We start from the raw sequence: 15998 nt of genomic DNA on the forward strand, positions 1-15998 counted from the left end.
TATGTTTGAGGAGGTTTAATATAGTACCTTTCAAATATAATTTTGAGCACTTTTAGTCCTTTCATTTTGTTAAAATTGAGTATTTTTGAAGTCTTGCAAACAAGAATGGTAAAAAAAAAAAGAATTTATAGGAGACATTTGGATAGTATCGTAAAGCTTAGAATAAATTACAAAAAAATCTGACTATAATTGGGTTGATCTGGTTTTAATTAAAAAAAAATAATCCAAGACCAAATCAACTAGATATTATAAATATAATTTTTAATATTTATTTTATAAATAAAAGAATTCTTTGATATAATTTCTGAATATTTCTTGTACTTTTTCATATTTTTTTCTTTCAACATATTATTTCGAGTTTTTGAGACTTAGAATTTTGAATTGTTCAATAAAAGGTTGTAGCATATAGATATTAGTAGCTCAAATCAAAATTAAATTAATATTAATGCTAATAAAAAATTAATTCAAACACTAAGAATGACAATTATGTTATAATTGAAAAATTTTATATTGGTTTAGAAATTTAAAATACGTAACCTACTTTAAATTTTTGTTTAATGTTTAATCATGTGATTAATACTTATTAGACTCATTTCAACATGATTTAGTACTTTTAAATTATGATCATTTTCATTATGACTTATTAATCATATTATTTAGTTCTCTAGAGTTTGTATGATACATTAGTTTATATTATTGGTAAACTCCAAAACGAGAGTAATTGCTAACAATAATGATAACATACCCAATCAAGTCTCACAGTTGGAGGTCTGGAAAAGATTGAGTGTAGGAATATATCATAGAGATAGTGAAAGCTTGTTTCTGAACAATCCTCGATAAAGTGGGGCTAACCACCATTGAGGCCAAACTTTATGGACCAAACTGTATTTAACATAACATCAATTTGCCTCTTCAAAAACAGCCCATATAAAAAGCCACATATTTTATTTCATTATCCACTCACTCATTCTTTTACTAGCAACAAAAAAAATTATGATAACACATTGCTGAAAAATCCAAAGTTAGGATTATCACAACAATGGCATCAACATCTCTTGTACATCCACTCAGTAAGCTCAATTAAATCTTGAAAAAAATATTTTTTTTTTACTTTTTTTTCATATTCAATTTTGTACTCATTTGGTTTACATATTGTGTTCTTGAATGTAAAGGTTCAGCCTTTTCTATAAATTTGTTCAAGAATCATCATCAAACAATCAGAAAACCTCAAATTGGAAATGGGGTTACTAGGAAATGGGGTTTAAGATTGTGGGCACAAGAGAATTTGATGGGTACTGTTGAAGAAGCTGAAAGGTACAATACAACTAAGCGCAGAGATTTGTTAATGGGGTTGGGGTTTTGTGGGGTTACAAGTTTTTTGGTGGGTTCTTGTTATGCTGAAGCAGCTGGATTGCCACCAGAGGAAAAACCAAAGCTTTGTGATGCTACATGTGAGAAAGAGCTTGAAAATGTATGGTGAGGTTATTTAGCTCCCTCTCATTTTGTTTTTGAACTCTTACTAATACTTGTTCTCATTTTGTTACTTCCTCCGTTTCAATTTATGTGGTGTAGTTTGATTGGACAAGTAGTTTAAGAAAGTTCGACTTTTGAAATGTGTGATCTTAATTATGCCATGAGATTTATGTGTCTATAAAAGTAGTTACTAAGCATTTTAGGTGAAAATGAGATGTTTAAAGTTAAATTAAGATAGGTGTTGTTCGTTTCTTTTTTAATATTGATAACCATGGTATTTGAGTCAGCTTTTGTGTATCTCGACTAATTTCATGGGATATGTGCCACCTCCCACCGGAAACAGTACCAAGTAACACTGTCCACCAAGTCTAAGACAGATGGAAAGAAATCACATAACTTTTTTTGTCTCTGCTGGGATTTGAACCTTAAATCTGATGGTTTCCAACCCACTTCATTAACCACTAGATCATACTCTTGGGTAGGTGTCATTCGTTGTGAAAGGGACTAATAAAGAAGTAGTGTCATATAAAATGGAGCAAAGGGAGGGGTAGTCATGGTCAATTTTCTACTCCTTCCATCATAAGTCCTATGTTGCTTGGATTCTTCAAACATACCTCCAGATGTGTGATGGATTCTCCAAAAGCTATACATTTTTAGGATCCGACATTGGTGCTGCTGTATTTTTGGAGGTTTGAGCAAACATAAATCATACTTTTATAACAACATTTGAGTGAATGAGCAATTTTAGATGTTAATCTTTTGTATAATACCTGATAGAGCAATTAGGATTATGGATTTTCAGTTTATGGGGTAGTCTGGGATGCATAGTCATGGAGAAAACTGCCAGTTTGGTTGAACACGTTGCCCATCGAATTTTGCCTCTAATTGTATTGTGCCTTGTGGAGGCGTACATGCAGGAAGGAAGTTTGAGTTAAAGCAGTGGCTGTAAACTTACTTGAATAGAGCAGCCTTCATAATCGAAGTTTAAAATTTGAAAGTTAAATGACTTTGAACTTTTGAAAGTTATGAAATTATAAAGTAATATTATGAATGGAATGATGTTAAGTACTTTTGGGATCTCCCAAAATGAAAATTGTGTGATATATAAGGGACGGATATGAACTATTAAATAAAGAATCCTGTGAGGAAATTAATTGTTGCCTTAAAAATTCGATGTGATGCATGGTTTTTATTTACTCATAAGGGGTCGTTTGGTAGAGTGTATTAGCAAAACTAATGCATGCATTAACTCGGTGTATTAGTAGTCCCTTGTTTGGTACACTTTTTCACTTTATTGTGTATTGAGGAGTGTATTACTAATACCATGGATTTCTAGGTATTAGTAATGCAAAGAGATTTAATACATGCATTAGCAACATTACTTTTATACACTCTACCAAACGACCCCTTAGTGATATTCATCTGCCAGGCTAATGCAAATTTCAAGAGAAGTTCTTCGCTTGCATTTGGTATCTAGTCTAAAAAAAAGTTATTGCACTTTCACATTCACGGAGATTGTTTACAAATTATAACCACTATGAATAATTTTCAGCTTTCTTGTATCGAGTTTATTACTGCACTTATTGAGCTGGTCCTTACTTTTTGAGTATCCTTGTTAAGATCCTGCAAGAATTAATCCCTATTCTAGAATGGTAGGATATTATGTGCCTTTTGCAAAGACATCTAAATATAATCACACACATTTAGGTAACATATTATCCCATTCTGTCTTAGGTCACAGATACACCCCATTTTTTTTTACTTGCACATGGCAAGTGTAAGTCCACACTTCCAAATCAAGTATATGTTCCTATTGAATATTTTTATTTCAACCTTTTCTAAAAGAGAATCAATAGTGTTCCCACTTGCCCTCCGGTGTGACTCGAAACCTCAACCTACCGGTTGATGGTGGAGATGCTCAATCACTTGAGCAAGCCTCACTTGTCCCTATTGAACGTTTTTCTGTGTTTCCCAATTTCTTTTAATAGTATATGGTGAATACTGAATTCTTAACACTGTTTAGATTTAGTGATTTGAAATCCATATAGTTGGACATACAATGGCTATATGCATGCATAGATTTGCAAAAGTTGATATTCTGACTGCTATGGTCCGAAGCTTCTTGTAACAATGAAGTTGCGATTTAGCATGAATTAGGAGTGCCATTTTATTTAGGTAGTCTTTTTCAGATACTTAGCTGACAAATGATAACAAGACCCAAATTGGTCTAAGAATTGAACTGAAATAGCTTCATTACTATCATCTTTCTCGGAGATATTTCGAGTTAGAATACAATCATGGTTTACATATGAAGTTTAATAGAATATCCATCAACTTAGGAATTAGGATGTTGTGTCTGATTGCTGAAGGATACATATAATCAAAGGTTACGTGATGCAAAAGATTCACAAACATATCCTTTATCATAGAAACCTGAGAACCTCGCTAATAGTAGAACTTTTTCATAAATGAAGGTTCCTATGGTAACAACTGAGTCAGGCTTGCAGTATAAGGACATCAAAGTTGGTCGAGGCCCTAGTCCTCCTGTTGGTTTCCAGGTATGTATCCTGATTTCTGATACTTCTTATGTAAAAGTGAAGGACAAATTACGGTGCAATGAACTTTCTTCTTCACCAAACTAGCTTGTTACCTTACCCATTTGGTAATTAATGGTAAAATATTATGCTGCTTTATCTTCTCAAATCACAAAGTTGTCTTTTATCGCGAATAACTTGAAGGGAATTGAGGAGAAAAGGACATGCAAAAAATTGAGAAAAGAGTAGTCTAGTCAAAGTAATGCATCATTATTTAAGGTGTAAGAAGAAATATCTGGCTCTTTCAACATATTTTGAATTATCATGTGGAAGAAAAGATGTCTGGCTCCTTCATCCGTGTAAATTCTATTTCTATTCTTTAGTTTGATCAGTCAAATTTTGTTTCATGATGACAGGTCGCTGCAAATTATGTTGCCATGGTTCCCTCGGGACAAATTTTTGACAGGTCATTACACTAATTGCACTCTGATTGGTTTGTTGAATATTTTACAAAATTGTATACAAGCTTTGGCTTTTTTGGTCATTTGGAAATTGCATTCGCTGAAGCATATGAATGTAATATGCCTTAATACAGTAAGGCGATGATGTTTGTATGTGCTCGTGCAGCATGGCATATTTATAAGGAGGCATGTAATGTACTGATCCACAGCTAAATAGCATAATGATACTCAGAAGAAAAACAAAAAGACTCAAATTTTAAATTAAATGTATATATAGCCTCCAGAAGAAAAGAGATAAGGAGGAAGGTTCTCCTTGTAAATATTTTTGTTACAGTTTCTTCTTTAGATTTGGTGCTTGTTTTGGACATGAAGGAAAGTTGCAGAAGTTATTCTTTTCGTTTTCTCACAATGCTCATACATGTAACCTTATAAAAATAACATGGCATTTCTCGTTTAAGAAGTCTGATTCTCCTTTCCTTCAAAAAGCGCATGCATTCCTAATTCTGCATTTAGGATAAATGAGGTTTACAATTCATTGTTTCTTCCAAGTCTTAACTCTCGCAAGATTTCTTGATTTCTGAATTAACAGCTCCCTGGAGAAAGGTCGACCTTACATTTTCCGTGTAGGCGCTGACCAGGTAAACTTTAGTACATGTTCATGAAAATTTGTAGTTAGTTCATACATGACTAACTAATTTCAACGGCTAGAGTAGGTAGTCAAAGGACTTGATGAAGGGATCTTGAGCATGAAAGTTGGAGGACTACGTCGACTCTATGTACCTGGATCTGTAAGTTCTCTGCCTTCTGAATTTCTCATTCTACAGATGCAAGGCAAATGAGAAAAAGATAATAATCAAACCATTAAGCAGGGGTAAATGCTTCTCTGTGGGATTGACAGGTTTAGATATAGCCCCTTTGAGGACGTTTGGTAGAATGTATTAAAAAAAATAATACATATATTAGTTGTGTGTGATTTAATTCTTTATTCAGTAGGATGTTCACCCTATTTATAGGGTGTATAACTAATACATAGCAAATCATGGTATTAAGAAGACGAGTTACTAATACATGGATAAACAATGTTAAAGATAGAATTTCCCTTAATACATCAAACCAAACACTGGATATGAAATAATTACAACATTATTAATCCCCACATTACTAATATACCCTATTCAATACTACTCTTATACACTCTACCTAACGACGCCTTAGTTTCTTATTTGGGAAAAGAAAGAAAAACAATATCTCTAGTTGCTTACACAAATAAGAAGCTACCCGCAAGGCTGCAATATTTCAAAGCCTTGAGGTTTCTCAAACTTTATCCTCCTAATAGTTTGTTCTGCTTGATGAGAAGTTATTCAAAATAATGTCCCGAGGATGGCCTAATACTTTGGGCGGGGGTTTCGTGAACTTGAACCTTTTCATATAAGCAATAGCTTACGGTCAATCTGTTTAACGTGCATGCTTTACTGCATTCTTGGCAATTGACTTGAAATCATCCAAGATAAATGCAGATCTTTTATCAGACCAAGTCTCTTACACATATTTCTGTTGAATAGTTGGCGTTTCCAAAAGGCTTGACATCGGCTCCTGGAAGGCCAAGAGTGGCTCCTAACAGCCCAGTGGTATTCGACGTGAGTTTGGAGTTCATACCAGGCCTTGAATCCGACGACGAGTGATCATTTTACATTTTTTTTTCTTGTATTGTTTTCCCCTTGGCATGTATCTATAAAGCTAAGGAAAGGCTCATGTAATTATACTATCATTATTCCTACTGCATTTCTTTATTATATGCTCATTTTCTTTGTTGTATACAGTCCAGTTTTGCTATTGTATTTTAGTTCTTGTAAGTGCATATATGTACATGAATATAGACATGACAAAGAAATGTTAAAGAAGATCTTGAAGGGGAGCCTTGACGTAATTAGTAAAGTTGTTGTCATGTGATCAGGAGGTCACTAGGTTCGAACTGTGAAAATAGTCTCTTGCAGAAGTGCAGGGTAAGGTTGTGTATGATAGACCCTTGTGGTCGTGCTCTTTTCCAGACTCCGCACATAGCGGAAGCTTAGTACAACATCTGGCTACCTAATTGGTTAAGAATTTCGAGCTAAAATATGACGAGACGAGAATATGGATGAGCTAAACTTTTTATTTCCGCAAAGTTCAAAGGCAAACTTTGTACTTAGTAATTATCTCTTTGTGACCTATAGGTTACTATTCGAGTTGTGGAAAGTCACTTATACTTGTATTAGTTACATCACACTTCTCAAGGTGCGATTCGGGTCGAATCCAAAGATTACCATCCTAGAGGAGAGGACAAATATATACAAACATAATTTTCTTGGAAGTGACTTTACAACCTTTCAATCTTTTTATGGTTACAATTTGCAAATATGATGGAATAGTGGTCCTGAATATAGAGTATTTACTGCTCTGTATAACAAACTAGTACTCTGTACCAACTGACACTGGGAGATCTACAATGATTTGAATTATCCGGAGAATGCAATGCCTGATATATTTATATAAAGTAGATAATCAAAACTATTTCTCGATTCACTCAAAGAGGTTGTATTAGGTATGGTTTGAACAACCAAATAGCTTATGTTTGACTTTGTATTTACATTAGGAATATTTATGGAATTGATGGCAAATTCAAAACTCATAAATTATAAATTTTCAATAGGGAGGGATAAACATTAATATCATAAGCACAAAAGTTTAAAACTTTCAAAGTATGTACATCTTGTTCAGCAACTTATAGCACCAAAATTATTAGATAGATGTTGAGAAAAATCTCTCAAATAGACAACTTAATAAATCTTTATTAGAATATACTAGACTAGAACATATCGAAAATCGAACAATAACAACACTACATGCAATGAAATTTCCTTGTCAGAATTCCTGGTTCCGCCACTGAGTAACCGAAAAGGTTACATGATAGAGCAAGCATTAGGATTCTCATCACTGAAAATCTGAGGGGGTAATTAGCATACTCCATGAAAATGTAGTCCCTTTGATGCATATATTCATTTTTCTTGATATCTATTGTTGTCTTATCATCTTCCTCTTTGCCTTTTTCTTCTTCACTTTCTTTCTTTTCTTCTTTTTTCTCTTCTTCTTTCTTCTCTTCTTCCTTTTTTACTTCTTCTTCCTTCACTACTATAGCTTGCTTCCCTGTCCTCTTGTACACGTCGTTCGCTAACTTCTCTGGATCAACGACACCTTTTACTACTACTTGATTGTTTCCTAGGTCCGTCGTTACAGATTCAACACCTACAATTTATACATATGTGAGGATTCAATAAGAATTGACTAGTTTTACGTTGACTGTCAGTATAAAAGTTGGTTATAATAATGCACAATAATATATTTGATAATGTATGCATTTGCAAGTTCATTACAAATGTAAGGACTAAACATGAATTGACTAGTTTTACACTAATTGTCAACATACAAGTTTGTTATACTAATGCATAATAACATGTTTGATGTTTGTCATGAATTGACTAGTTTTATGTTGACGGTTAGCATACAGGTTCGTTACCATAATGCATAATAATATATTTGATATGTGCATTTGCAAGTAAGGATTCAACATGAATTGACTAGTTTTACGTTAGCTGTCAACCAACAAGTTCGTTACAATAACGCATGATAATACATTTGAAATTGTAAAATATGGAAATCATATGATATATGTACCTTGAATTTTTCGGATTCGTTTCTGCATTACTTGTGCACAAGCTTCACAATGCATCTGAACTGTCATCTTCACTGTTATGACCGGAGGAGGCTGTCCATTATGTGAAAAACATATGACATTTTTCGCGTTAATGCACGTACTCAGTGACTAGTTATATTATGAAATATAGACAAATTGACAAAGACAGAGCAACTATAATTTGCTATTCTAAAGTAAAATGCAAATCAATGTCTCAACAAAAAATATTACGTCTCAATCCCAAATAAGGTAAGGGTCGGCTCAAAGGTGGAGCCATTACATCGCGTCTCTGTTGAAATGAATCCTGTTAGGGGTCTGCTATATGAATCTTGACTGACTATGTTGAAAAATTCGACCCCCAATCCCCTTAGAACAACATTGTCGTCCCACTAACGAATTTAAAATTTTAAATTTATTAGCGTTACGCCAACTCTTCCCCCCTTAAAGCCACTAAGGTCAAGATTTTTTGTTAGTTATAACTTAAAAGTTGATCATATAATATATCCATTTTCTAAGCATGTTTACTTCATTTAACCTCATCTCAAGCCGATACGATATGATATATTACATTAGCACAACAAAAATATGATAACACGATAAATTTGTGAAACGAGACGTAACAACCATCCAACCAAGATGTAAGTTGTTGTATTGGGATTGTTATTTTATAATATTGTACATAACTATATGTTATATTCAGAATACTACAAAATATTGAAATGTCAGTCTCGAGAATCCCTTATAGGCCCCATTTCAAGATTTTACTATACTGCAGGATGGCAGAGTAGCCCACCTACACTTCATTCAAACAATTTTTGAATTTACAAAAAATAATTTAGATTTTACAATTTTTTTAATTTTATTTGTAATAATAAGTTTCTATAGACACACAAATATTAAGTATACTTTAAGTTCATTACATACGTCTTCAAAGTATGATATGTTAAAGATATAGACGGATCGAGAGTTAGAAGGGTGTAAGAATATTTGTCCAAACCTCCTTAACGAAAAAACACAATGTAGATAAATTTAAACTTTTTTTTTATTTTACATATATATATAATAGATGATAAAATTTTTCGAGTCTCTGTCACTCTATCTACACCACACATTGTTTAGTGTGCCCTTCACCCCCCCCCCCCCCCCCCCCCCCACCGCCACTTTACCCCCCAAGTGGATTGCTCAGAGAGTTGTCTTTTTTGCTAAACTTTTTACTGTAAAAACTATATGTTATGTTGCTTTCATTGTCAGCAGGATACAACAGCCATAGGCTGTGGTTGCTCTATTAATTCCCTTAACACTAAAAGGAAAAAATACTACACCACATACTTCGTTTGAATTATTTAAAAAATGTATAATATTTGTATCGAATTTTTCAAAAATATAATTAAATATTAATTATTTAGTATCTTACCCTAGGAAGGGTTCATCTAGTACCTGACCGATAATTTAGACAACATGCCTCAAGTTTTTTCTCCCAAGTGTGGAAACCCTAGAATCAGAAATAGTAGGATTGATTCGAAGTAGTAAGACTGAAAATAAAATAAATATATTTAATGTTGTCATATTAAAAAAAAAAGTATTTGTGAAGGACTCGACACACACTTATCGACATTGTTTAAGTACGCAATGAATAGTGATTAATTAGGGTAGTTTGATGCATGAAGTACATACACACAAAATTCAGAGAAAAACCATACCTCAAACGAGTATAATGTAGTTAGTTTATCCTGACGCAAGCATATACCAATAGCTAATTTCATGACTCGAACTCAAAATATATTAGATCACATCACATGAAAATAACTTTACCGATTAATTAAACAATAATAATATTTACCTCATCTTTCTTCTCTTCTACTTTTGGCAACACCTCTTTCTTTTCTTCTTCTTTTTTATGTTCTTCTGGTGGTTTTGGCAAAGGTGAAATCAATTCCACTTTTCTACCACTTTTTTTTTTAATTCTTTCACACACTTTGAGAGGATCTGCATTTTTCCCTTTTATCACCACTTTGCTAGCCTTAGAATCTGCCTTTACTTCCTCCACTCCTATTCATTTACCATAAACAAAAAAAAAAAAAAAAAAATTATACTCAAAAGTCTTCTTTCCTTTTTTTAACCATATGATACAAAAAGAAAAGATATTATAATTATTACAATAAATTAAAGTTGAATATGTCTCGTTCAATACGAACTTGTGAAAGCAGTCACTAATGATTATAATAGGATAGATGGTATGGTATGAATCATACATTTTTTGGGGTGCAACCTCCTATGAATTCTATTAACGTGGAATATTTTATGTACTCCTTCCATTTTATATTAGTTGATTATTTTCTTTTTTACACACATTAAGAAATCACAATTAAGAAGCAACTTTACTAATTCACCCTTCAAAAAATTTCTTAAAAATTTTACAAACAAAAATATGAACACTTTTAAATTGTATGGGGTAATATAGGAAAAACTTAACTAATGTTTTCTTGATTTAATAAGGTGGATAACTAATATACGTTAATTATTTTAGTAAGATGATCAACTAATATAAAATTGATGAAGTATCATATTGTCCTTTTTTGTGTTTTGTTTTATATGTTAAGCTTTGTTTATTGTGTGCATTTCAAGAATTTATTATTAATAGTTGAATTGAAAAACGTGATAATGAGATAGGAGACCATAGAATAAATTAATGAAGTCCCAATATATAGTGTATTCTTTAATCAGAAAGAATATTTAATTTTTTGTTTAAAAAAAAATTGAATTTAACTTATATTAACTCAAGATATAGTTAAATTTTATATTATCACAAAAAAGGGTCGAATTTGACACTAAATTATTCAAAATTGAGCATCCTTTTCTTTCGTTGCGGTTAAAAGATAATTTTAAATCATAATTAAAAGTTGAAAAGATAAATTTAAACTTTTTATCAAAAGGCACATGTTAATAGCATGGGTATCTCCGATACAATTTGCTAATGACAAGAATATAAATCGAACAAAACCATTAACACATAGCATCTTACTTGAGCAATTTTGAATAATACTAGGTTATGCATTTGAACATTTTTCTTACTATTAATGTCCTTTAACTAATTCACTCGTCATAGGTAATTATTATTTAATTAAAAATGAATTATTAATTAAGGAATAAATTAAATACCTTGAAAACCTTTGAGGGATCTTGCAACTTTTCTTGCACAAGCTTCACAATGCATATCAACTTTAAGCACAATTTCTTGAATTTCATCTTCTTTTTTTTCCTCTACTTTTTTCTCTTCTTCTTTCTTTTCCTCCTCCTTTTTTACCTCCTCCCCTTTGTTCTCTTTTTCCTATCAAAATCACACAATAAATAAATAAAATTAAAATGGGAATTAATTAAAAGTATACATATATAGATTCTTCATCAAAAGGACAATGTAGAGTGTTTATGTTATAGGATTTATCTGAATTCAGTAATTTTGGTTCAATTTTATGATGCATAGAAATTTTAAATTTTGTCTCATTAAATTTGAATCTTGAATACGTTTTTGTTATCATCGTACAACATTAATTCTTGTTACAAAACTCACTAAGCAAGTATAAATAGTAAATTTCAAACTTGAAACTATAAAATTCAAATTTTGAATTTGTATGTTTTATTAATGTAGAAAAATAAAAAGATTTCAAACTCAAAATCATAAAAGTTCAAATTTTGTATTCTTGTTACAAAAAATTCACTTAATAACTACAAGAATGATAGATTTGGAACTCCAACTCATAAAATTCAAATCTCGAGTATATCACCCTTGCTATCAGTATGGACAAGATACTTATACACTATCAATATTCTCCATTGACAAACTGTATATATATGAAACTTCAACAAAACAAAATTTTAGATTGATTTATGGATTGTTGAATGTTTTTTTTTTGGAGTGTTTGAACATACCTCAGCCATGTAGTAAAAAATCGTCCAACAAACTCTTGATTTTCAATGAAAAACTTATAAAGTAAATGAAAAGTTTTTCCTTCTTTAAAAACACTCTCTCTATATATATAGAGAGAGAAATAGTCAAGGATAGATTTGGTGTATCTATTATGAAATTTATCTGAACTCAATAATTTTGACTCAACTTTTGTATACGTTACAAAAATTACTAAAGAAATACTCCCTCCGTCTCATTTTATATGTCACATTTTTACTTTGCATTTGTATTAAGAAATGATGTAACTTTACTCTTCTACCCTTTTTTTTTTTTTAAACTCAAGTTTTCAATCAATGAATATGAATTAATTTATTTTGATTAATTAATTTAACCAGTGAACATGAATCATTTACTTAGCTTTTCTAAGTTGGTCAAATGTATATTTTCAAGGCTAATAACTCACAAGGGTAAAAAAGGAACAATATGGTATTTTATGCATTGATTTTATGAAATGACAAATATTATGAACCAACTATTTATAAAAAGGGATGACATATAAAATGGGACGGAGAGAGTACAAATAATGATTTTTTTACGTTTCACGAACTAAAATTCATAAAATTCAAACCTTCAATAGTTTACGTTAAAAACTATGAAACTAAGGAAAATTAAAAAATATAGATTGTAGAATTAATGTGTTTGAACATACCTCACCCATGTAGTAAAAAAGCTCCAACAAACTGTTGATTTTTTTAGTGTAAAAATAAAGTAAATGAAAAGTTCCTCTTCTTTTTTCCTTCTTTAAAAGTACACTCTCTAGATAGATATATAGGGAGAGATACATTTATTTAAGATGGAGGAAGAATGAGGTGACACTTTAAAAAAGTAAAAATTTATCCGTATCAAGCGTTTATATTATATCAATACATAAATAATATGTATTTGAATATATATATCATCTTAAAGTATGTATATATATTTCTCTTTATTATATTACTTGACTATGATAATCTGAACTGATTTGATATAAATACTTTGTGTGCATAAGTTTGAAAATATAAATGATAATAATGTTAAGGTTTTGCCCTGATTTTCTTACCATAATTTAAGATTTATTTTTCTTTAAAGAAAAGATAAAACATTACAATAAATGTTTTTACTTTTCTTGAAAGGAAAATATAATATTCTTTCATATTTGGTTTATTCTCTCCTTTTAGGACTTTTTTTCTAGTAAGAAAAAGTTTTAGGACTCTATAAATATAGGCTTGTTTCTTCTAACACAATAACAATAATATTCACAATGTAGTCGATTAAGAGTCTTGTTTATGGGGAGATTTATTCTCTCTAAAGTTTCATTGTTTTCCTTTATATTAGTTTTGATATAATAATATTTTTGATTTTTTAGTATAAGTTTTTGTTATCTGATTTATCAACTATATGATTTGTAAATTGTAAGCTTCCACATAACGCCCTAATCACCCTTCGAACCCAACAAGTGGTATCAGAGCACATGGTCCAACGATCCCATGGTCCGATGATCCTATGGTTCAACAAGATTGAAGAAAGGTTCAAGTGGTTTCAAATCAATTTGCAACAACTTTGATGATAATGAAGATTTTTGTCGAGCTACATGTGGAGAAGAAGTTTCAACCATGTCACGCCCCGAGCCTACACCCTGGACGTGGCCGGCACTCGAAGACCATTTCTGGTCCCCAAGCGAACCCTCATCCTGGCTGACTCCAAGCGGAATACTAACTTAAGCATACAAGAGCTTAAAACTGAATAAGAGTTTATAAACTCAACTTTATAAATCTTTAACTCAAAAGAAAACTCTGTATAATAGAATATATATACAACTCGCCATAAAAGGCAACTTTAGTCTTCAAAACATTTAACAAAATAAATGAAGAGACTTCTGAAACTCTATTGTCTATCTATGAAGCCTCTAACTGATAAAGATGGAAGCCGGGACAAGACCCACGACCTCCTAACAACTGATACAACTGAAAGGTAAATGAAATCCTCCGGAAGCAAAGAGGCTTGTCATAGCTAACTGGAACTCCCGGATGTATCAACGAATCTCCTGTTGATGATCCTGAATACCTATGTCTGCATCATAAAAAGATGCAGGCCAAATGGCTCAGTACGTGGAATGTACGAGTATGTAAGCTAGAAAGCTAAACAACATAGGCTAGAAGAAAAACTGGAATAAATTGAATAACTTACCTCTTTTCAAACTTTCTCAACTCAAGGAATACCCAAAACTACTCAAACTTACTCAACTCAGAAGATAGATACTGGACTCAGAGACAGATACTCAACTCAAAGATAGATACTCAACTCAAAGATAGATACTCAACTCAAGATAGATACTCAACTCAAGATATATACTTAACTCAAAGATATATACTTAACTCACAGATACTTAACTCAAGGATACTCGACTCTTGAATAACTGAACTCAACCTGACTGACTTCTTTCAATATAAGGCAATTTAAAACAAGTGCGATATAAAGAAAGACTGTTTAAAACATGCTATAAACTCTGAGTGTATACAAGGATACAATAAGCCTGAGATGTATATAGAAATACAATTGAACTGATGTATATAAAATACAATAATTTCTGTGTATGAAAATACAATAACTGCTGTGGGAGTTTCTTTAACCGACAACCATCACATAAGAGCTATAGTGATGATACAGCGATCGACCTCACGCTGCCAGAGCATCTTATACCCGGCCAAAGGTATAAGACCTGAACTGCCTAATGGATCCACTAGTCTAATCTGAAAAGGATTCATCTAAAAAGTATGATCCTTTTCTACCCATGGTGGCTAACATGGTTCTATGGGGGCTGTGGGTTCTTTGAACGCTCCCCCAATTCGGTGCTCGATACTACTCCCAAAAATGTACTGGCTCTTATGTTTTTAAAACATATTTATTCCTGCTGATATGAGATAATTACTCAAAAACTAGCCCGAAGGCTTTTTTGGAAATCTCAGTTTCCAACCTTGTTTAAATGTAAAAACATTTCTTTAAAACTTCTTTGGGAATACATAGTTCCCTAATAACTTTGAGAAATGAACTCAACTCTTTACTCTTTACTTTACTTGAAACTCGATACTTTGACTCAACTTGAAACTCTTTACTCAACTTGAAACTCTTAACTTGGAACTCTTCATTCTTTACTTAACTTGAGCCTTAAAATGAAGTTAAAACGATCAATGAAGACTCTTGGAAAACCTTAAAGACTTGTTTTGACTTACTTACTTCTAAGCTTGACTTCACTTGACTTGGAAACTAACTTCACTTGACTTTGAAACTAACTTCACTTGACTTGGAAACTAACTTCATTTGACTTTGAAACTAACTTCACTTGACTTGGAAACTAACTTCACTTGATTTGGAAACTAACTTCACTTGACTTTGAAACTAACTTCACTTGACTTGGAAACTAACTTCACTTGACTTTGAAACTAACTTCACTTGACTTGTAGTTTTACTTGACTTTTGGAAGTACCTTGGAGTGTTGGAAACAACTAGGAAACATAGGTATAATACCTAGGAACATGTATAAAAAAAGAAATGGTGAATGAAAGGGAAGGATTGGTGTCCTTGGCACTAGGAGAGGTGCAACAGCCCAACCCCTTTTTCCCCAAAAATCCGACTTTTTCCCCTTGTTTCTTTCCAATTCTAAACCCTCTCAACCTCAAGGTTTCAGCAGCAACACTTAGAATCATAAAGATCCTTATTATACAATAGATTCAACTCAAAAATCACAGCCAGAAATCTGTACTAAATCAGCAAGAACTTCAACACAACACCACTACAACTTCAACAACCAATAAATCTTCTCTTGGAATTAAAAACGAGTTGGTGTGTGGGGGTATGAA

General features: G+C 32.0%; 1 protein-coding gene and 1 pseudogene across 2 annotated transcripts; one reads left to right on the plus strand and one right to left on the minus strand.

Moving 5' to 3' along the window:
- Positions 1 to 958: 958 nt before the first annotated feature.
- LOC125818809 (peptidyl-prolyl cis-trans isomerase FKBP16-3, chloroplastic) lies at positions 959 to 6383 on the plus strand. The gene is made up of 7 exons (XM_049498325.1): positions 959 to 1070; positions 1173 to 1471; positions 3948 to 4031; positions 4424 to 4473; positions 5058 to 5106; positions 5182 to 5256; positions 6031 to 6383. The coding sequence occupies exons 1-7, from the start codon at positions 1040 to 1042 to the stop codon at positions 6148 to 6150; spliced, it is 708 nt and encodes a 235-aa protein (XP_049354282.1). The 5' UTR covers positions 959 to 1039; the 3' UTR covers positions 6151 to 6383.
- Positions 6384 to 7257: 874 nt separating this feature from the next.
- Positions 7258 to 12213, minus strand: LOC125818804 (heavy metal-associated isoprenylated plant protein 7-like; annotated as a pseudogene). The gene is made up of 5 exons (XR_007442419.1): positions 12126 to 12213; positions 11358 to 11526; positions 10039 to 10247; positions 8180 to 8270; positions 7258 to 7750 (listed from the first exon to the last, which is right to left on the minus strand). The product of XR_007442419.1 is annotated as a heavy metal-associated isoprenylated plant protein 7-like (transcript).
- Between the last annotated feature and the right edge of the window lie 3785 nt (positions 12214 to 15998).

This window comes from Solanum verrucosum, unplaced genomic scaffold (assembly GCF_900185275.1).
Source record: "Solanum verrucosum unplaced genomic scaffold, falcon-dt-bn FXZP01000252.1, whole genome shotgun sequence".
NCBI lineage: Eukaryota > Viridiplantae > Streptophyta > Magnoliopsida > Solanales > Solanaceae > Solanum > Solanum verrucosum.

Excerpts from the sequence above, each read along its gene's own strand:
- LOC125818809 (XM_049498325.1), top strand. The coding sequence starts at position 1,040 with ATGGCATCAACATCTCTTGTACATCCACTCA. Across the intron at positions 4,474-5,057 it reads TCGGGACAAATTTTTGACAG|CTCCCTGGAGAAAGGTCGAC; the intron begins GTCATTACACTA and ends CTGAATTAACAG. Across the intron at positions 5,257-6,030 it reads GACTCTATGTACCTGGATCT|TTGGCGTTTCCAAAAGGCTT; the intron begins GTAAGTTCTCTG and ends TCTGTTGAATAG.